The sequence below is a fragment of the Vanellus vanellus genome (genome assembly GCF_965231255.1).
Source record: "Vanellus vanellus genome assembly, chromosome: 2".
Taxonomy (NCBI): domain Eukaryota; kingdom Metazoa; phylum Chordata; class Aves; order Charadriiformes; family Charadriidae; genus Vanellus; species Vanellus vanellus.
The window spans coordinates 99,508,174-99,530,931 of NC_138906.1; the positions used below are offsets into that span (position 1 = coordinate 99,508,174).

Here is a 22,758-nt window from a genome sequence, read left to right on the forward strand (position 1 = left end):
CAAAACCAAGTATAAAAGTCAATCCACTCTAGGGGGTCTTAGACAACTCTAAATACAACCATCCATTTTCCACAACGATTCGATTCATTTTTATATTTGGAAGACAAGAAATTTTTTTACTGCTAAAGTTTGTCTTCATACACATACTTTCGTCCTAGAAACCAAACACACTGATGCCAGGAGTTACACTGTAAGGTAACTTCAGCCTAGGACAACCACCCCTTGCTGAATCCAGATGTGCTGGTGGGAGAGGTTCATCATCACTCTCTTTGTCTCCAAGCACCAGATTATCAAAAGATCTACTATGGAACATCTTAAAGTTAATCCATCTGGCTTTGAGACAGGCTGAGGATGTACTCACAACAAGCACACCTTAAGAAGCAGCAGTTTCTGGGAACAAGTGCTGGGAAGATGATGTCTGCCTATAGCCTTAGTTTTCTCACCCAAGAGAGAACAATAGGAAGAAGCAGCAGAAACGGTCAGTCTTAGCCACGACCACAGCTCCCAGTTCTCATGGCCAAGAGGACACTTTGCTTACTATACACGCACCCGTATAAGTTCAATGCATTAGAGGACTTACACTTGAGAGGGTGAGGATCCTTTCCACCACAAGCAAGTGGATACTTTTGCATCCCCTGAATTAGGCAACAGTGTTGCTGGTGGTTTAAGAGTGTCCTGGCTTGAGCTGAATCTGGTCCAGAAGCAGCACCAGGCAAGGTAGGGCTTCACAAAAATGGCTACAACCAACTCTTTTTCCTCCTAACCTTAAAGTGCTGGGAAAATGCAGCATGACCAGACTTAGCAGCCAAGGAAAAAATATCCACAGTCCTACCAAACATATAATTTCCTAATATGACAGGCAAGCTTCCTAGGAGTTTAAACCTTAAAATCCTCCACAGATGCTAACAGAGTTACATATGGAAAAAATACAACCTTTAAGAAACTCGTTAACGGTAAAATATAGGGCAAGTCCAATCTTGGTATGGTCAAAAGGCATTTTTAGAATAAAAGTGACACTTTCTAATGCAGGGCTATCACTTAATTTGTCCAATGGCAATGCTCCTCCAATTACAAATATCAAACATAATACTTTAATAAACCTTAAATAATACCTAAAGTATTATTATAATTTATGACAAGTTAACTTTTTTTTTTATACAGATTTCCTATTTTATCTTGAAAGGACAGCTAATCTTAAAACTATCACATATAGATAAAGATTGACTAGCTACAGTCCATTTCTAAAAGTCCTCAGTCTGACTCACTTGAAACGAAGAGCTTTTCTTCCCCCACAGAAACAGGCTTCTTACCAGTCACTACTTCACCAGCCACTGCATATATGACTGATCTACCGACCAGAAGCATCAGTGAAAAAGCAACTCCCACTATAGGTACATTAGCTACAGGCTCTGACCAACAACTGCAAAGTCGGCTGCGCCTGCCGACAGTTACTATCTCCTGCAAAAGCTTATTTTTCACCTAACAGAGAAGGCTAAGCATCGCACATATCTGACTGCAAGAACCAGTCATAATCCTTAGTCGCATAGCATTGCTAAAATAAAGTTGTGTCACTTTGTTATAAAAACTCATTGATTATATTAACAGACTAGAAATAATCACTGCCATTTTCCACTAAATATAGTGTCATGAATTCAGTGAAATCGGGGAAAAAAGCATAAAAAAAAAAAATCTTTGAAAATAGCTCCTTATTTATACCTTGCTTAAACGGAACCCTTGGCATATGAGCAGCATGAGTAATCTCATTTCATTTCCCACTGTAACTCAAGACAGAACACAAACAATAAAAATAAGAATAATCTATAAAAACCACAGTACATCAGAAATCTATGTAAAAAACATATGTCTGTATCAAGGAGCTCAGTAACAACTTAAAGCACCACTCAAAATTAAGTACCATACATGTTACAGTACATGCCATTTATTATGACAATTTAAGGCTAAAATAGGTACGACTCCCTTATATTTAAGCTTTCTTATATTTATAAATGCATACAAACATTAAGTAGATACAAATGCGTAGGGTTTTTTTTTATTGCTCTGAACCATCTACTACAATGTTCGACTTTGCCAGATGTCATCTCAGTTTGCCTTTTTCAATCAAGCTGAAGTCCTACAATTGCAACTTATGGCACTTACATGATTATAGACCTTCTTTGATTTGAGCTGTAAATAAATGCAAAGACATATCAGACAAAATTGCCCATCACTGCAAACTTTGTAATTTAGTGAACTAAACATTCGTCCATAAGATATATGTGAAATATAACAATTCACCACAAAGATTATTTCTGCAATTCTTCAGGAAGGATTTTCTTTTCAAAATAATACATCTAACCAAGCGGCAAACAAGACAACCAGCAAGAAATGATTGACTAGTATCAGTCTAACAGACTGGGCTTGAAAAAAAAAAAAGCTGAATACGTGCTCCAAAACAAAGAGCAAACTTTTCTTCTTGCTCATAGAGCAATTATGTTTCCTAACTACATAGGGCAATGCCTCATTCTGCCAGTGCCAAATTCTTTGACTGTAGCTTGTCCATTTCTTGACCAATATTTCCTTCAATGGTATCACACTGGGCAAGAAAAACCTGAGAACAAGAAACACACACGTGTTATTGGGGATGCAATTATAGCAACTGTAGAGCCTTCTTAAGAACAGAAACTGCAGTTTCAATCATGAATTTGAAGAAGTCAATTCAACAACGACCTTCCAGTTCAGCTTTAACAATAGCTTATTCACAATTTTGTTTACCCAGAATCCAACAGAAGCATAGTATTTGATAAGGCAACAATGTGGATGCCCATCCTCACAAGTCCTGCCACTGAAGTACTCTGAGTTGAATCCAAAGTTCATAAACAACAATAAGGATCAAAGTCCAGACCAGTCAGTGCTTCAGTCTGGAACGTGACTTTTAAACTCCTCTCTAAAACACATACTTCTGTAGCTGAGGGTGGGAGCAACAAACCCACTCAGTGAAATCTAAAACAAGCTTTACTAAACCAAGGCCTCTTCTTTTTCTCAGGACTGCACGTCAACATGAACCCCATCTTTATCAGTAAGTAGCTGGTATGCCTCAAAAGACAGAAGGCTCCTTTCCAAAAAGGGCAGTCTACAGCACCTTAAGCTTTCTTAGAACCTGCCCACAAGTTCTTACAAGTATAGCTACGCCCACACAGCAACTAAGAGCCAGCAGCTACTCATCATTTTGCTTGTGATGTACACAGCACAAAATGCCAGCGCTTTAAGCCAATAAATTCTTTTAGGCCAATTCCAATGTATGTGAGTATACTGTAGTTTCTGAGAAAAGTCTCCCACTATCTATACAGGTCTTGCACTCAGTGTTGTTATGTCTGCACTAGACTTTAACAGTCAAACCAGATATTTTACGTTATTTACATTAAAATGAAATTAAGAAACTTCCTTCCCTCTAGGGCAGCAAACTGTTGCGCCAGGTGAGTGTTTCTCAACCATTACACTGTTTTGAACCATTTGTCTTCAACCAATCACTTGAGCCAGCATCAACCCATTTCTGCAAGCACTTGAGGGATGAAAAAGTAATGGTGGTAACAACTGCAGTTGCTGGCTGCAAGTGTTTTATACCTGCCTCTCCATTCTGGAAGATGTGCGATTGCCACCAACAGAAGACAGTTAACACCTGCCCCCACTCGCTTTCATGAATACTTAATAAGAGCATAACTTGCCATTGTTTTCTTGCTCTGGAAAAACAAATTGTTGTTGACTGCTCTGGTCTGAAATCCCTTGGATTCTTCTGCAGTCCTCAAATGGTCTACAACTTACAGTTGCAGAACATTGCGCCTATAAAAGCACAACAATAATTCTGATCTCTGCTCAACAGAGCCCGTTTTATGCTTTAATAGTAGTTCTTTCACAAAGCCCCACTTATTTCTGCAATAACTTCACCCAAGAGTGGAGCTCTAGTAGCTTGCCATGAGGGTTATAGCTATATCTCTATTACAAACTTTTGCTGCTTTGGTTAGGCACACGGAACCAAGAGCATGTTCAGAGCCCCACACAACATTGCTACCCCAACAATGATCTTCATTTCAATTTGCATTATCTGAACTTACCTCTGTAACAGAATACAAAGGGCTTTGTCCCTAAAGTTATAACAAAAAACATTCCTACTATGAGGTATTTCTTGACAAGGCTTCCTCTAAAATAGATGGCTATTTTAAAAGGTTTGGGAAACATTTATAGGAAGCATTTAATAAGGTTACAGTAAAAGAAAAAATATTTAAACTCCATATATGAATGCAAGGTATTTTCACAAATAATTGTCAGGAGTCTGACCTGTGACTGAAGCATACTACATATAGCACAACACAAATAAGAGCAGTAATTTGAGTAGCATTACCACTCATTTATGGAAGTTTGGCTTTTGGGGGAAGAGGACAGAGGGATAAATTCCAGTATTTAGTAACAAATCTTCAGTTCAAGGTCTCTAAGAAAACACCACCTCGGAATTTTTAAGCATCATACAATGTGAAAGCAATTAAAAAAGCCACCCCAAGCAAAGCTTTTCTTCTGTACAGATTTTACTTTAGAGAATCTCCATAGAAAGTTGGTACAACAATAGAAACTAAATTTTCCAAAGAACAACTCTAAGAAGGTCCAGCAGGAGTTACAGTTGACTGCATCTTTGTGCTCAGACCTTATTCATTACTCCAGCCCACCAAGACATGGGAAAGGAGGAATCATCCCATTTTCCTTACAAGTTATCAAAATTACTTTACATCATCAGGTAGCCATAAGGCCAACGACTAACGTAAATTACAAACATTATCTGAAAACATAATGAACTATGAAAACCTGTATTTTTGTATAATGTTTTATAAAGCTATTGAATACCTCTTAAAGGAGGTCCTAAGAAATACCAATGTAAGAACAAACACTGAAAAAAATCTAAAACTCTAAACAGCTCTCATTTTCAAACTCTTGGAATATGAGTACCCAGCATTAATGGGAAAAAAAAAAACAAACAACTCACCTGAACCCTTTTCACCAACCCCTTCTTTTTCAGTTTGCAATCACTGAAATTCTCTGGCAGATTCTGCAGTAAAATAGACAAGTTGATGCAGCTTAATCTTGAAATTCACATACTAAACTTACAGCAAAAACTGAATGTATCAAAGAATGCTCTTAACAGGCATCCTGAAAATGCCATGCCTGCTCAGTAAGGATGATTACACAAGAAAGAATTTAAAAGAAAAAGTTGTAAGTTCAATCAATCTGGGCTATAGCATGTTAATTACAAAGAATTGAGCTAGCATGTTTACATTACCATGTTTCTTTAGGTAACATAGAGCAGTAACTGCATATACTGCTGTTGTCTACTGTGGCATATGTTAACTGTTCTGCTGAGCTTCAACTTCAGATTTTTTGAGACTGCATGATGAATTCATTTCTTACAAACACACTAACACAATCACTCGCCACCATTAGAACATATCATCAGTAATGCAGGCATTGCCAGTCTGTTTAAGCTGTACATCTGATCTTCTCCGCAATCTACTTGTGGAAGGGAACAGATGTAAAGTGTTACATCTTGACAGCTTTTAATTTAATTCAATCTGGATAATTTTCCATACTCCTACCAGCCAATATATTTGTGTATGTCAACTTAGCAAATGTTATATGCTTTGTCCTTTTGGAGCAGTGTGAAATTGGGGTGTTGGTGGGGAATGGTGCTCAAGTTTATGATGTTTTTTTGAAAAAGGTAAACCAGATAATTATCATCATATAAAGTTTATGTGAACATTCTTAGAAACATTATGCTCTCACTGTTGAAAATAAAATCTTGCAGTTTCTCATTAGTACACCTTTTTACTTTACTAACTCCATATCAAGAATAGAGGTTTCTTTATATTACTCTCTTGTTTCAGTTAAAATGCAAGCCCCATTGGGAGGGTTAGATACATAATCTTTGATAACAATCCAAAAAAAAAAGTTTTCTTTTAGTGTCCAGCCAAACATACATGGTCTTAAATATAGGAGTTAAAAATCCACAAGACTTCACACTAAAAAACAGTTCATTATGGGAAGTGAAACTACAGGCATCCAGGATTCCAGGAAGATTCCAGAAAGTTCAGGGATCACACTGCTCCAGTATTTGTGCAGTGATTAGCACAGCGTAAGTGATATCAGACAAAGAAATAATAATCACCAGGCTTAACAGGCATCCTCAGCACTGTGGGTGAGGAGAAAATGGGTATGCAACAAAGCAAGCTGGGACACATTCTTACATTTTACCTCTACATAAACTTCTGGTTTAAAATACTTCTCACTCTTTCTACACTCAGCTGGAAGGACTGCATAATGCTGCTTCATGACTCCTAGGAAAGTATGAAAGTTGAATGTGGGAGTAACTGTTACTACTATACTAACTCCCAGGATCAGTTTTTTTGTTTTATTTTGTTAATTTGCTTTTGGAAGATGAATAAGAAAGAATCTTCTGTTCACTCCAGCTTCCATTTCTGTTATTCCAGTACCAGTTTTCCTAAACAGCAGCACTGTTAAGCTGTATAAAACTCCTTTTAACTTTTAACACTTCCCTTCAAGATCGGAAAAGGTATCTCTGTTACTGAGAGCTTTTGTCAGACTGCATCTCCTGAAACAGAACCAGAAACTGGACATATTTCTTTCAGGTGGAAAAATGACCATCAGGATCAGAGGCACAAGAATAAGTGGATTAAGGGAGATACCCTTCCAAATGCAAATTGGTGCAGTGTCATCTTACAAACACGGACAGAAATATCTAGAAACTAAAAGCTACGTTGGTTTTTTGTTTGTCTGTTTTGTTTTTTTAAATTTATGTTAATCTTCTTAATACCAAAAATGCTCTTCAGTTTGTCCTAAGATGCATTCCATCACCTATCTATCCTTTCCAACTCCTCTGATTTTGTGAGAAAGAGAAGTAGCTTTGAAAGTTACCAGGTTAAATCCAGGAATCTGTCATGCACAATGTCAATCCTCCTACAAGAGCCTGTTCTATGCTGGTCACTTTCTTAATTTATGTAATGTCGCCTTACATCCTTAGACTTACAGCACAGGATAGGTTCAGAAGCTGTTATTAAATTTTCAACAATGGTCTACCTAAAATGAAAACTCCTTTTTACAAGCGGCACATGTCCATTTTCCAAAGCATAGCTTTTTCAGTTGTTCATTTTGGAAACTACTTTGCTCATTAAAAAGTGTACTTTCTAGTATAGCGTATTGCAATAAGCCCTTGCTCACTGTAGCATACTAAACCCATGTCTCCTCCCAACAAGCAGGACACTGTGAAAAGACTGTAATACATGTTTTTCTTTCAGAAACTGAATGCTCCAAATAAATTAGAAAATAATTGAGAAGTTAGTTTAAAGCTGCGGGTGAATTATCTTCAAACACAAGTTCTAGTTCACAAATAAAAAGGACTGCCTTCGGAGTATTTATAGTTGTCACATGGAAAAAAAGTTAAAAAAAAAAAAACTACAAAGTTATATGAAGTATTCCAAGGGATCTTAGACATAGGACCCTGCAATGACACAAGAAAACATTCCTGCTAAAACATTAGCAGTCTTCACTGCTAAAGCTGTCCCTCATGAATCCCATACTCTGAAGGCAAAGGGGAAGGTCTGGAGAGAGGAAGATTTTCCCTCAGTTGAGGAGGACCGTGTCAGAGACCACTTGGCCAAGCTGGACATTCATAAGTCCATGGGCCCTGATGGCATGCATCTGCGAGTGCAGAGAGAGCTGGCAGATGTTATTGCTAGACGACTCTCCATCGTCTTTGAACAGTCATGGAGAACAGGAGAGGTGCCCGAGGACTGAAGGAAAGCTGACATCACTCCGATCTTCAAAAAAGGCAAGGAGGATGACCCAGGGAACTACAGACCAGTTAGTCTCACCTCTGTCCCTGGGAAGGTAATGGAGCGACTCATTCTGGATGTCATCTCCAAACACGTTGAGGAACAGGAAGTTATTGGAAGCGGTCAACATGGATTTACCAAGGGTAGATCGTGCTTGACCAATCTGATAGCTTTCTATGATGTTATAACTGGTTGGCTGGATGAGGGGAAAGTCGTGGATGTCATCTACCTTGACTTTAGTAAGGCTTTTGACACTGTCTCCCATGACATCCTCATTAGGAAGCTGAGGAAGTATGGGCTAGATGAGGTGACAGTGAGGTGGATTGAGAGTTGGCTGCAGGACAGAACTCAGAGGGTTGTGATCAGCGGCACAGAGTCTAGCTGAAGGCCTGTAACCAGTGGTGTCCCCCAGGGGTCAATACTCGGTCCAATTTTAATATATTCATTAAGGCCCTGGATGAGGGGACAGAGTGTATCCTCAGCAAGTTTGCTGATGATACCAAACTGGGTGGGGTGGCTGACACCCCAGAGGGCCGTGCTGCCATCCAGCGTGACCTGGACGGGCTGGAGAGCTGGGCAGAGAAGAACCTAATGAGGTTCAACAAAACCAAGTGCAAGGTCCTGCACCTGGGGAGGAAGAATGCTAGGCACCAGCATAGGTTAGGGGCAGACCTGCTGGGAAGTAGCTCGGAGGAGAAGGATCTGGGGGTTGTGGTAGACAGTAAATTATCCATGGCCCAGCAATGTGCCTTTGTTGCCAAAAAGGCCAATGGAATCCTGGGCTGCATAGGGAAGAGTGTGGCCAGTAGGTCGAAGGAGGTCATTCTCACCCTCTACTCTGCACTGGTGAGGCCACAACTGGAATACTGTGTTGAGTTTTGGGCTCCCCAGTTCAAGAGGGACAGGGAACTGCTGGAGCGAGTCCAGCGAAGGGCAACTAAGATGATTAATGGATTGGAGCATCTCCCTTATGAGGAAAGTCTGAGAGAGCTGGGACTCTTTAGCCTGGAGAAGAGAAGGCTGAGGGGAGACCTTATTAATGCTTACAAGTATCTAAAGGATGGGTTGAGGGAGGATGGAGCCAGGCTCTTTTCAATGGTTCCAAGTGACAGAACGAGGGGTAATGGGCACAAGTTAGAACACAGGAAGTTCCGTTCAAATACACGGAAAAACTTCTTTATGGTGAGGGTGACAGAGCACTGGCACAGGCTGCCCAGGGAGGTTGTGGAGTCCCCTTCCCTGGAGATTTTCAAGACCCGCCTGGATGCAGTCCTGAGTAATGTGCTCTGGGCAATCCTGCTTTAGCAGGGGAGTTGGACTAGATGATCTCTACAGGCCCCTTCCAACTCTGAACATTCTGTGATTCCTAACTTTCCCTTCGTTTTCAACAACACAACTCACTTTTTGAAACCAACAAAATATAACAAGAAACATTTAACACAGTATTTGATGCATACTACTTTGACTCTATGTATATAATAGCCTAAAAGAACAAAGATGGGTTAGGCCTAACTATTAATGGCTGATTCTTACCAGAAAATGAAGGTGTTATCTCATTATCACAGAAATCCTTTTAAGCCTTGAAGTTTTCCATGACTTGGAATTTCTTAATAATCAAATTAAAAATGAAATTATGTACTAGCTCGGTCACACTGCCCGTCTCCCTTTGCTGAGTACTTATTTCAGGCTGTACTTTCTGAAAGAGATTCTGGCCTATGCAAAGTATTCCTACCAATCTGAAACAGCAAACAGGCCTAAGTTAACTTTCAACAACAGACAGGGAACTCCAGCTGAGCTTACCACACAAAGTCTGTTTCTAAAACTGATATTGTTAACTGGAGGAAACTTTGAAATCTGACTGTAGAGAAGACATTCAGACTATTTCTATTTTTGACAACATTTTTCAAAACTGCTCTTTTTAATTACATCTCTGCATGCAAAAGCCTATGTTTGCTTGCATACCTTCATAGCCAATTTTCGTTTGTTTTTAAATCACACCTTGTAATCCCCCTGGCAGAGACATGGAATTGGAAGGCCTAAATGTACTAACTTATCAAGCTGCTCAAAAGGTATTTTGCAATCAAATTAGTAAACTTTACAAATCTTAACATCAAATGAAGTCTCACAGTCTGTCTGTTTTACCTTAGTCAGCTTACGTCTCCTCTCCAGGAATACGTTGTCCAACTATTCAGGGTTTAACAGGTGAAGCTGGCATTAAACCTTAAGTCACAATAACATTTCAATATTTAATTAAAACCAAATTTAATTAAAGAATGAGTAGCTTAAGCCTAAGCAGTGCTTATGCAAAACTCTTGCCAAATCTACGTTTTGGTGCAAGCATTGCTTGCAGAGTGGTAGTTTGGATTAGTATTTGGCTTTCCACTGCACAGCATATTCTTACTTTTATAGCAGGTCTCCTCTTTGCATTGCACTTTCTCTGTGAGAAAACCCTGCTCAAGTCTCACAGTCATTGGTCTGTATGGTCTTAAACTTTCACAAGTGATGCAGCACTGGCTTCGCCCCAGCAACTTCTGCAGAACTCCTGAGCACAGGTTCTTTACCCTCCCCCCATCCATCCACAAAGAGACCCCGAGTCTCCCTGATACCAGTGGCTATCTCTCACCCCACACCCCCAAATTCACAGTTGCTCAACCACATCTCTTCAAGAGAGTTCTCACCCCACAGATACACTGACAAGATGCAGTGCAGACACCCACACTACATCCTCAAAGACTCATCTTTTGTATACACGACTCACGCTTCATACAAGAAAGCCTTAAAACCAATCACCTTTTACACAGTAATAAATTCATGCATCTGCATTTTCCTGCCTCTTCATCCTCTCTATTCTTGAACATTCTTTTAACTATGAACCCAGTGTTCTCTCTCCTGAGCACAGCTTCTTACAAAATACAGACTCTCTTATAATTTCTTTCCCCTTTCCCAACTAATCTCTTAATAAAATCACCTCCTTTTGCCACAGAACATCACCTACAGCTTTGCTCAAGTTCCATTTGTTTTGGAAGTGCTTCCAATAATGATTTTTAAGCTTCGTATTACCACCACACCTTTGTTCTCCTCTTTGGTTACTTCTTATTTCCCAAACCATAGATCCCAGTAGGTAATACCTGATGCCTGAATCCACTCTATAGCACTGTAGTCAGCTAATAAACAAAACAAATGCTAGTAAAATTTATTATTTATGACTATCTTATCAGAGCCAAAGGGACACCATTCTTAAAATAAGCAATCTCCTACACTAGCAATAATAGCTAGAAACATTTTTTGTTATCAAATTGCTTAAAAAAATAAAAATCACCCTGCTATGCAAGGCACCAATGCTAATCAGTTGCAAACAAGGTTTTTTTGCTGACACCCCATCCATCTAACAAGAAGCTTTTTCCGTTCGTTTTTTTTTTTTTTTTATCCAAACTAATATATAGTATTTCAGTGTCTCATTTTTATTGACTACCAGCCCTGTACTTTTTTAAACTTACTGTTAAATAAATTGGTAAATTGGGTAAGCACATTATGTTGACACTGAATTTTTTTCATCTAAGTAGACATCTGAGCACCTTCTTTAAAAGCAGCTATTAAATGGCAGCTTTTGTCAATGGGTTTTCTGAATGCAGAAGTGGTAACTAAGCGCTCTACCCTCACTGAGGGATGATAGTATTTTCATGCTCCTTGTGCTTCAGAAAAATTTTCCCCCAAAGCTTTGATTTTCTTTATGATTCATGCTAAGAGACTGAAGAATTGTAATAGGAAATGTTTATCAAATGTTTACTTATCCAGATAAATTTAAAGGTTTAGTAATAATTTCTCATCTCACTGTAAGTAGCAAAACTTCCCAGAAGTCTGGGAAATGTTTGTTACAGGCACAATGATGTTTGTTTCAGAATACTTCTTGCTTTTAATCCTTGATATGTTAATTTGGTATTGACTTACCAAATGACAAGTATAGCAGAGACAAGGAGACAGTGAAAAAAGCTTCATCAGAACAGTACAATAATTTAATTAAGTTTTGCAGAGGAATTATAACCTAAAAAAATCCTCAAGAAAGGAGGATGGGCTACCAGAACATAATTATGAGTCAGTAATTTTATCAATGTCCTCAATACTGATACATGCTATTTGACAGATGATTTTGTTGACAATTTATGTAAACAAAATCAGTGACTGGTATTTCAGAAGAGAAAGCTTTTTTTCGGTTGTTAGAACAATCTGTTCTCTAGATTACAAATCTGCCATTTAATAAGAAATCATCAAGAGAACAAAGTAATCTCTCTGCAGTATCATGGACAAACTTCATGTAAATTAGAGCAGGTTCTCAAGAAGTACATAGTGTCATGACTGTGGATTTAAATTTTCCTACTGATCTCAGAAAAGTTTTCCTTTTTTTTTCTTGAAAAAGCCTTTCTATTATTTAAAAAATCTGTGCCACCTGATCAAGCCAAGGATTTTCTGTGTTCTACTCACTCAGATTTGTAATAAGTAGTGTACTTTGACTTTTACTTCTGGACGAAATGTTTTAACTGCTGAAATAAATGACATTTCTGGTGACGCACACCCACTACTCTTCAGCTGTTGAATGTGACTCAATTTGTATTTCTCCTGAAGAAAACTTCAAAAGATCTATGGCTTACAGGAATGTCTGACACTGTCACAGCAATCAAAAATTTGTAAGATACTCAGAAGATCCCTCCACCCGTCCTGCTGTGAAAGGAAGACTTTCCTTTCACACCTGTGGCAGTGACAACACTGGTTTTTTTCTCCCACCCCAATACTGTATGACTACCAACCTACTCCTCCACTTCCAAAATCACTTCTTTTAAATTCATAGCTGTTGAACACATGGAGTCTAGTAAAAAGGAACATTAGTTCCAAACTCAGCTCCTCTAATTAATGAGCTTGTCTGCTAACAGTAAGAGGGTGACATCCCTAGAATAGATAGAAAACAATATGCAGGCGTCCTCACCCTCAGCTTTCTATAACCATACAAATCTCATTTTGTATAGAATCATAGAACCGTTTACATTCGAAAAGACCTTTAAGATCATTGAGTCTGTTAACCTAGCACTGCCAAGTCCACCACTAAACCATGTCCCTAAGCACCACATCTAGACATCTTTTAAATACCTCCAGGGATGGTGACTCAACCACTTCCCTGGGCAGCCTGTTCCAACGGTTAACAACCTTTTCAGTGAAAAATTTTTCCTAATAGCCAATCTAAACTTCCCCTGGCACAACTTGAGGCTGTTTCCTCTTGTCCTATTGCTTGTTACTTGGGAGAAGAGATTGACCCTCACCTTGCTACAGCCTCCTTTCAAGGAGTTGTAGAGAGTAACAAGGTCTCCCCTCAGCCTCCTTTTCTCCAGGCTAAACAAGCCCAGTTCCCTCAGCTGCTCCTCATAAGACTTGTCCTCCAGACCCCTCATTGCCCTTCTCTGGACATGCTCCAGCACCACAACGTCTGTCTTTAGTGAGGGGCCCAACACTGAACACAGTATTCGAGGCACGGCCTCACCAGTACAAGTATAGGGGAACAATCACCTCCCTAGTCCTGCTGGCCACACTATTCCTGATACAGGCCAGAATGCTGTTGGCCTTTTTGGCCACCTGGGAACACAGCTGGTTCATATTCAGCCAGTTGTTGACCAATAATCCCAGGTCCTTTTCTGCCAGGCAGCTTTCCAGTCACCCCTCTCCAAGCCTATAGCACTGCATGGGGTTGTTGTGACACAAGTGCAGGACCCGGCACTTCGCCTTGTTGAACCTCATACCATTGGCCTTGCCCATTAATCCAGCCTGTCCAGATCCCTCTATAGAGCCACCCTATCCTCAAGCAGATCAACACTCTCACCCAACTTGGTGTCTTCTGCAAACTTACTGAGGGTGCATTCAATCTCCTCATCCAGATCATTGATAAAAATGTTAAACAGAACTGGTCCCAATACTCAGCTCTGGGGAACACCACTTGTGACCAAGCACCAACTGGATTTAACTCCATTCACTGCAACTCTTTGGACCCAGCAAAGAGTACGCCCATCCAAGCCATAAGCAGACAGTTCCTCCAGGAGAATGCTGTGGGAAACAGTGTCATAGGCTTTACTAAAGTCCAGGTAAACAACATGCACTAACCAGGTCACCTTGTCATAGAAGGAGATCAGGTTAGTCAAGCAGGACATCCCTTTCATAAACCCATGCTGACTGGGCCTGATTGCCTGGTTGGCCTGTACATGCCATGTGATGGCACTCAAGATTATCTGTTCCATAACATTCCCTGGCACCTAACAGGCCTGTAGTTACCCAGATCCTCCTTCCTGCCCTTCCTGTAGATGGGCGTCACATTTGCTAACCTCCAGTCAACTGGGACCTGCCTGGTTATCCAGGACTGCTGATACATGATGGAAAGTGGCTTGGTGAGCACTTCCACCAGTTCCCTCAGTACCCTTGGGTGGATCCTATCCGGCCCCATAGACTTTTGTGTGTCTAAGTCCTGTAGCAGGTCACACACCATTTCCACTTGGATTACAGGGGCTTCGTTCTGCTCCCTGTCTGTCTTTTAGCTCAGGGGGCTGGGTACCCAGAGAACAACTGGTCTTACTGTTAAAGACTGAGGCAAAGAAAGCATTAAGTACCTCACCCTTTTCCTCATCCTTGGTCGCTGTGTTTCCTCACACATCCAAGAGAGGATGGAGATTCTCCTTAGCCCTCCTTTTGTTGCTAATGTATTTACATAAAGATTTTTTATTGTCTTTTATGGCAGTAGTCACATTAAGTTCTAGTTGGGCTTGGCCCTTCTAATTTTCTCCCTGCATAACCTCACAACATCCTTGTAGCCCTCCTGAGTGACCTGCCCCTTCTTCTAAAGGTCATAAACTCTCTTCCCCCGCCCCCCCCCAAGTTCCAGTCAAAGCTCTGTTCAGCCAGTCCAGTCTTCTTCCCCACCAACTCGTCTTTCAGCACATGGGGAGGGCCTTCTCCTGTGCCTTTAGGATTTCCTTCTTGAAGAATGTCCACCCTTCCTGGACTCCTTTGACCTTCAGGACTGCATCCCAAAGGGCTCTGTCAACCAGTCTCCTAAACAGGCCAAAGTCTGCCCTCTGGAAGTCCAAAGTGGTAGTTCTGCTGATCCCACTACTTCTCCAAAAATCGAAAACTCTATCATTTTGTGATCACTATGCCCAAGACGGCCTCTGTCACATCACCCGTAAGTCCTTCTCTGTCCACAAACAACAGGTCCAGAAGGGCACTTTCCCTACTTGGCTCAAGCTAGATGCACCAAGCTGTATCAGGCTAGATGGTTTTGATTGATCCAAATAATGTATGACAGCCAAGACACTTTGAAGAGCTTTCACAACAATTCTGCCAAAGAAACAAACTGGAACATTTGTAGTGTGAACTTACTGTATGTTTCACTTCTACAATGCATCCATTCTTCTGTCTTAGCTTAGAAAACAGTTCACTCAGACACTTCTTTTTTTTCCCTTATCTTTTTCTAACATGCTGTTGATTGAATCAACAGTACATCTATATGGTCAATAGCATTCGAGAGATTTGTCAGAACCTGCTTTTTACTTGTCTAACAAAAAGAATACTAAATACTGTATAAAACAATTCTGAGATACAGATAAAATACTTTCTGGAAGCTTTATGCTTTTCTGCTTTACATTTCTATTTACCACTTTTTACTTCAGTGGAACCCATTTATCGTTCATATACATACCTCATTACCATTCTGTGTTGCTACCTCTGTACGTTGCACAACTACCATACAGCTAAGTAATACCTCGGGAAGTTGGTGGCCTGTTTATCTAACCTGGTGTAATACCAGTACACAGAAAAGCTACATTTTATGTAAAGATTCCACCCAGCTACACCCTTCGCATCTGAAGACTTCACAGAAGTTCAGTTTTCATGACAAAAGCCACACCCACCTTTGTATATTAAAATACATACATATGGACTTTGGTATACGTAAAAACTTTAATCACTGGCAATAAAAATTCTCACTTTCTTACTTTAAAAAAGAGGCTTGTCAATGTCATAGGCTCTTACGCAACAACGTAACAAACAACTATTACAAATATTAAGAGATACTAATTATAATTAGTTTTAGCTCTGGCTGCTCCACTTTCACAAGAGACAAAACTGAGGCACAGAGTCTCCATTATTTCCTAAATCTAAACATGAAGTCATCAGATTTTAAATCTTCTAAAATCTTACATTAAACCTGAGAGTCCCTTGTCCAGTACTATTTAAAGTATTTCAGACAAGGAGATAGATAATAGCATGCTTTCTGTTTAAGCCATACAAACAGTACCAGAATCAAAAGTAAACTTGGGAAATTCAGTTTGGATTAATTAGGAAGCAGTGAAAAGGTTTTAAAAGGCTGCTTGCTGGGTTCCAGAACTATACACCAGCTTACAAGTACTAATTTTTTTCTAAATAGGACTTAGTATCAGAAATTTAAGGGATCAGAAATAAGCTTTAATCCCATCCAATTGAAACAGTTGTCACCTTATTGCTATTTTCACGATAACACATAGTAAATCTGCCACTTCAAAGAAGGAATCAGTTATACAAAGTCTGTAAGTCCAACAGCATTCAAGAACTGTCAGCAAAATATTTTCCTCTATATGAGGCAAAAAGGAAAGAGAAATTTTAAGACTTTACAATACTTAGCATAATACAATTTTAAAAAGTATTTAAGAACTGTTGGCTATAACAAACGGCAAAGGCTAGTTTACCATTAAAGGTGCAAAATATGAAAGGAGGAAGTAAGATAATGAGCTCCCCACCATTCCTAGGAACACATCCATATTTTACAGTATTTGATAATGGCCAATTCAAATTATTACCCTTTGATTTAGTCTGTTGCTGAACTTTTCCAAAAAGTGTCCATCAATTAAACTACATTTGGTTCACCAATTATTAGCATTTGCATGGCATCTTTCTGAAACAATCCCATAAAGGGTCACCATACAAAGGAGGAGACCCAAAGAGATCACTACCACAGAAAAGCAGCATTTTTCCTTCAGAGCAGGACATTACAACATATGGATTTTACAAGGATATGCAACATAATTAATCTCAAATAAAATTACCGTCAGTCCACATACGACTGACCAGAAAATTCTTCCGTCTTCAGGATCTCCTTGTTCCTATGAGATATAGAATACAAAGCGTATTCATTCCCCCCTCCCCCCCATGACCATGAAGTTTAACACTAAAGTTTGCCAAGACAAACTAAAAGGGTAAAACTTGAGTAAAGGATACCCATTTCATGTAGTCTTAATAGGCTGCTGCCTCAAATGAAGCTCGTCTGTAGAAGGGGGATGCATACATAGGCATTAATGTCACCATTTAGAAATAGAGGCTGCCAAGTAGTCTTTTGGAGACATACAGGGGCAAGAGCTGGATATTAAAGAAAAAATGAGCAAACCAATTAACTAATTTTCAAAGCCAAAATATTTTTTTAGTATTTTAAAAAAATCAAGTAAATTACAAGAAAGATATATTCTTAACAGTAAGTTTCTGTTGGGATTTGACCCTCTTCTGTGGTTATTTACTTACAATGGCATCAATCTGTTCCAGGATCTTCATGAACTGCTCTGCAGTTCCTTTTATCCTCTTGTCCAGCTGTTTTAGCGCTTCTGCTTGGAGATCCTTTGCTAAAAATCCCTGAGGAGGAAAAAGAGGGAAGTAAAGACAAAATCATTCCATATCCTACTGAATACTCAGCTTAGAAAAATCCGTCAATCCATAACAGCAGAAAACTTCTTTTACTATTTCTGTAGTTTCGAGTATGATAGGGACTCCAATCTCAATCTGCATTCTACCAATCCTTGAAATGCTAAATGCAAGATCTGCTAGGTTTACTTGAAAGAATAAACAAGTAACAGATATTCTTCTTTGGACTTTGAGAAAACTCTTCATGTTTTTCCAGATCTAAAGAATATAATTTATCCAATAGGCAACAATATTTACCTTTTTCCAAAAGGCTCCATGTCTCTATTTTGGAAACTCATAAATAGCATTTGAAATTCTGTAAGAATTCTACAGGGTCCTTGGACAGTTAGGAGGGGCAGCCTATTAATGACTATTCAAAACCTTTAAACAGTATTTTTTTAAATACGTACACCTACAAAACTGTTTTGTAAAGATATAAAATGACACAAAACTGGCATACCTTCTGGATACTTGTGAACTCTTTATTAACTTCCTCTAACTTATTAGCTATTTGCTCCACTGACTTCTCCAAATCTTTTAACTTCTTTAATTCAGCCTCCTCTTCTGGACTATTCTGTGTATTCAAAAGTACAACATTCACAACTACAGAATAAATAGAGAAACTATGCAGCTAAAAAGCAGCAACAGTGGTGATACAGACATAAAGGCTTCTGCTGATTTAAAATATATACTACACTGGTTATTCTTCCCATGTTTAAATACTTATTTAATAAGCTTCTTCCAAAGCTTAATTACAAATACAGTGAAAGTGTCAATCTATATAAACGCATTAAATGAGATGAATTTGAAGGAAAAAAGGAAAAGTGCAAACTTCTTTTTTTGTTAGCTTAGCATCTTTAAAGTACAGGTAGCATTTATATCACGAGATATTACCCTTTCCCTCTACTTGGCAAAGACAGCAACAAGTCATTTCACTAAAAATAACCCAGCAGACTCAGTAGGTACAGCCATATTTTTTTTTTAAACCAGAAAAATAAGATGAGCAGATAAGGTTATCAGTGCAAAGAAGGTTCATAAGCACTGACAAGCAACAGATTAGGCAGAAGTTTGTCAATAACATAAGGCAGAAGTCAGTTAATGATGTAATTTTAGAAATGTACAAACTGCGAGTTATTTACAGAACAATGTGAGATTGAACTCAACTTTGAGGGTAGGCATACAAGATTAGGTTTATGCTGTAGCCTGCTTCTGTGTGCAGCATCTGAACCACAGACAGCAAAATAAAAAAAGGTCCAAAGGCAACACTTACCCTTTTCCCAATCAACATGACTTTGCAACCATTTTTAACACCAAGTGCCGACAATGGTTGTTCCAATTCTTTCAGAGACTTTCCTAAATGGAAAACAAAAGAGGAAAAAGACAGTTAAAATATAGTTAGTGGCATAAGAATGTCTTTTTGAAGATGTTCAAACCACGGACACCTGAAAGTGACTACAATGAAAGGTATCATCTAGAAGAGACATCAACAGATGTATAAGTTACCTTTGTATATAAGTTTCTGAAAAGGAACTGGAACTCCAGTGACTTGTTCAATAAGTACAGCCATGTCTTGTAGTGTAGGTTCACCATCTTCTTGTTGAGAAGCAACCTGAATACTGTGTTTTTCATTACCTAATCAAAAGCAGAGTATTTATTGTTACCTAGAAAATATTATAAGGAATTGGTTTCTAATATTTATTTACATTAACACAGAAAGTTCTCAAATCACTGATTCTCACATACAATGATAATTTTCAAAGGATTCTATAGCATTTCCTTCCTCTTGGAGTGACTTACCTCAGCTAAAAATTTTGTTTTACATTCTAATAACCTGAAGAGTTCAATAAGGCATAACGCTCCTACTAAATATTACTCCTCACCTCTTTTTAAGAGTGCAGCAGATGGTATACAGACATCCCACAAGCTGAAGCATGAAAGCCCACACCTTCCTGATGCATTTCATTCCCTATTTGTAGGAACTTTTAATGGCATAAGTCTTGGGGAATCTGAGACAATTTATCACTTCCTTTGCTCCCTACTCCTCACACACAAGAAGCAAGTGATGAATGTCTACCCTGTCTCCTCTCCACCAGCCACCTGAGAAAATTCTCACAGTCCAAAAATTATTTCTTCCCATCATACTGCTGATATGCAGCCTTAATCACTTTGAGAAGTCTCGGCCTATATATCACCTTCCACTTATGGAGCATCCTACTCAGACTCCTTAAGATTACTTGCATGCAAACAGCAGGGAGTTCTTTGAAAAAAGGAGTATGTCTGTTAATCTCTGCTTTGTAATAGGCCCTTTCTATAACCCTCTACTCCCACACACTTAAGGCTTGCCAATCTGAAAGCACCCACAGGAATCAGCCACCACTGGCTGCAGGGGAAATGAAGACAGGCATTTTTTTACTTTGCAGGAACAGAGAACTCCTTAACAAATACCAGAAAGAAAACTATTCCCATGACACTAATCTGAAGTGCATGTATCTCTTACAAAGAAGAGTGCTAGAAACATTGCTTTTAAAATGTTTGAGCCTCTCAGAGTCACATGACAAGTGACACTGCAGCCTCAAAAACTTGCAAGCTCCAACAATATTTCTTAATTCCAAAATGACTTTAAGCTCAAAATCACATTATACAAACTCTCCCCCAAGCATTTTCCATAAACAGACCTTCTTCCTAACTTGTTTTGGGGAAAAACAAACAAACAAACAAACAAACAAACAAAAACAAAAAAACAAAAACATAGGTCCTAATCTCAATATATTTCAAAAGGTTGATTTGATATATACAACTGCTTTGTGTAAGGGCTGTCAGCAGTTGGGAGAAAACACACAAACAAACAGACAGCAAATGGGGAAGAGAACAGCTAAAGTTTGCCTAGCAATAGAAACAGTTTTAATTACAAAATATGAGTACCACTTTAGGCAGACTGTAACAAAAGTTTTACTCAAAATTCACAGCAGAGTGAAATCACCATGAAGAATACCTCATGGATCAGAACTGCTATTACAGCTTATCAGTTTGCTTCAGTAAATGACAATACTAATTTAAAGTAACCGCTAGTGCAAGATTCCAAAGTCTTTTTTTAAAGTTCAAATACATTTAAAAAACAGGTCAATTCAATATCTTGCAGACTGTTAAGTGATACATGCAGGTCTACTACTATTCTCTTTCTTAACCCTTATTTCCATCTTTCCTTACTTCCACTCATGCATGCAAAACTTTAATAAAAATGTTTGCGCTAAGTAGTAAATCAGCACCTGACAGCAACAGGTATAAATCAGACAGCTGAAGTTCAAGATGAAGGATGCCTTCTATTTGCTATTTATTAATGATAAAGTAAATACAACAACTGGAAAGATAAAAACATTCTCAGATGACGACTGCTGGCAAACAGCAAGATGTTGGAATTATAAATATGTCAATATCATTGTTATTGTCATCTTTGTAAATGAAAATGCCTCAGATCAAATGGAGCTCTCTGAAGGCATCAATAAGCACATGAATCATGAAGATTCAAATGGATTACTCCACAAAGTTAGTCACCAAAGACTCTTAGATAAAACTGCCAGGTGAAAAAGGAAACATTTTCACAAAATAACGTAACAGTTTGAAAACACAAATGAGCAAGCAAAAATAAATAAGCTCTAAAGGTGGAAAGAACATCACCAACATAACACAAAAGGAACAGGAGCAGTATTTATTATTCAGTAATTAGAAAATAATTAAAAAAACCCACAGTTCTGCTAACAACAATCAGCTGTTGAATACCTTGCTGATTTAATATCTTATTATCCTTCTCATTCCTCCCACTGCCTCACCTAGATCCACCTCATCAAAATTTAACCACAGTACTTCCTATCTTATTCTTAAGAACCATGCAGTCCAGGATATTTTCACCTCTTTGCAGTAACTTTATTATATTTATTTGCAAACTTAACCCCATCTTCCCTTCCACCTTCTTCTCCTTCTGATTTCTCTTCCCAAGGAAAAAAACTTCAATCATGCCAGCTGGCCTTTGAGTAACCCATTTCATCAGGTCAGCACCTGACTGTCAACACTGATGAAACCATGACATTCAGGCTTATCCAACAAACAAGATGAGGGCCCATCAGGTAGCACCTATTTTTAACATACAGTGCTGACTTCAGTGATAGATTTCATCTAAATGAAGATGACTACCAAAAAAGGGATCTCTGCTCTGTGCTCTCTGGCAAGGACAGCCTTGTCACCTGTTCCCACCATCACCCTTACAGCAGATCTATCCCAGTGCAGCAAGTTTGATCATCTTGTGATATGGAAAAGGCTATTTTTTCCCCTTTCTGTTGGATCAACTCGAGGGAGACAGTGGGAAGACGTGGCCAGTAGAGGAGCAAAACCGCAAGGCAGCAGGCACCGAGGCCAAGCTAAGTGGAGGGTGAGCCTTGTCCCCCCCCGGGGACGAGACTTGCCCGGCCGCTGGCCCAGCGAGGCGGGGGACGCTGCCACCACCTATCTGACAGCCGCAGCCCCGCCATTTTCCGCCTCCTCGAGGCTTTGCGGAGCTGCAGCCGCGGCCGCTCGGGCGCCAAAAGCAGCCACACACCCCCCACCTCCCCGCAACGCCCCGGGCCGCCACCGGCCGCTCTTCCAGCGCCGCGGCCCGGCCCTTTCCCCCTCACCCCCGCCGCCAGGGGCAGAAGCGGGCCCGCCCCGCAGTGCCGGGCTACCGTTAACGGCCGAGGCGAGGCGAGCGGCGCCGGCAGGCAAGGGCGGCCCCGGGGCCCGGGCCTCAGCGTCCCGGCGGTGAGGGGCGCCGGGGGAAGAGGCCTCGGGCCGCGCTCGGGACGGCAGCGGGTGGAGGTGCCCCTTCCCCCTTCCCCCCCCTCGGGCGACTCTTACTGTAAGTGACGGTAACGGTAACCGGGGCTCCGGGCGCAGCCATCTCACCCCGCCACACGGAAACCCTTCTGCGGGCGCCTGCGAAGGCGCCGGGTTAGCGCGTCACTTCCGCCCCAAGCCCCGCCCCCCCCGGCGGGGGAGGGATGGGTGGTCACCACAGGCCCGACGTCTTCCGGGGTCATGGGCAGGGCGACAGCCGTCGGGGCGGCAATGAGCAAGAGGAAACAAGGAAGCGCCGGCAGGCTGG

The 22,758-nt window shown here is 40.1% G+C and overlaps 1 protein-coding gene across 1 annotated transcript; it reads right to left on the reverse strand.

Annotated features, from left to right (window-relative positions):
- Window positions 1–1,923: 1,923 nt before the first annotated feature.
- BAG1 (BAG cochaperone 1) lies at window positions 1,924–22,569 on the reverse strand. The gene is made up of 7 exons (XM_082499482.1): window positions 22,512–22,569; window positions 19,128–19,256; window positions 18,895–18,977; window positions 18,085–18,198; window positions 17,469–17,576; window positions 5,030–5,092; window positions 1,924–2,608 (listed from the first exon to the last, which is right to left on the reverse strand). The coding sequence occupies exons 1-7, from the start codon at window positions 22,552–22,554 to the stop codon at window positions 2,519–2,521; spliced, it is 630 nt and encodes a 209-aa protein (XP_082355608.1). The 5' UTR covers window positions 22,555–22,569; the 3' UTR covers window positions 1,924–2,518.
- Window positions 22,570–22,758: the final 189 nt, after the last annotated feature.

Excerpts from the sequence above, each read along its gene's own strand:
- BAG1 (XM_082499482.1), bottom strand. The coding sequence starts at position 22,554 with ATGGCTGCGCCCGGAGCCCCGGTTACCGTTACCGTCACTTACA. Across the intron at positions 19,257-22,511 it reads TACCGTTACCGTCACTTACA|GTAATGAAAAACACAGTATT; the intron begins GTAAGAGTCGCC and ends GCTTTTGATTAG. Across the intron at positions 2,609-5,029 it reads GGTTGGTGAAAAGGGTTCAG|GTTTTTCTTGCCCAGTGTGA; the intron begins GTGAGTTGTTTG and ends TCTTGTTCTCAG.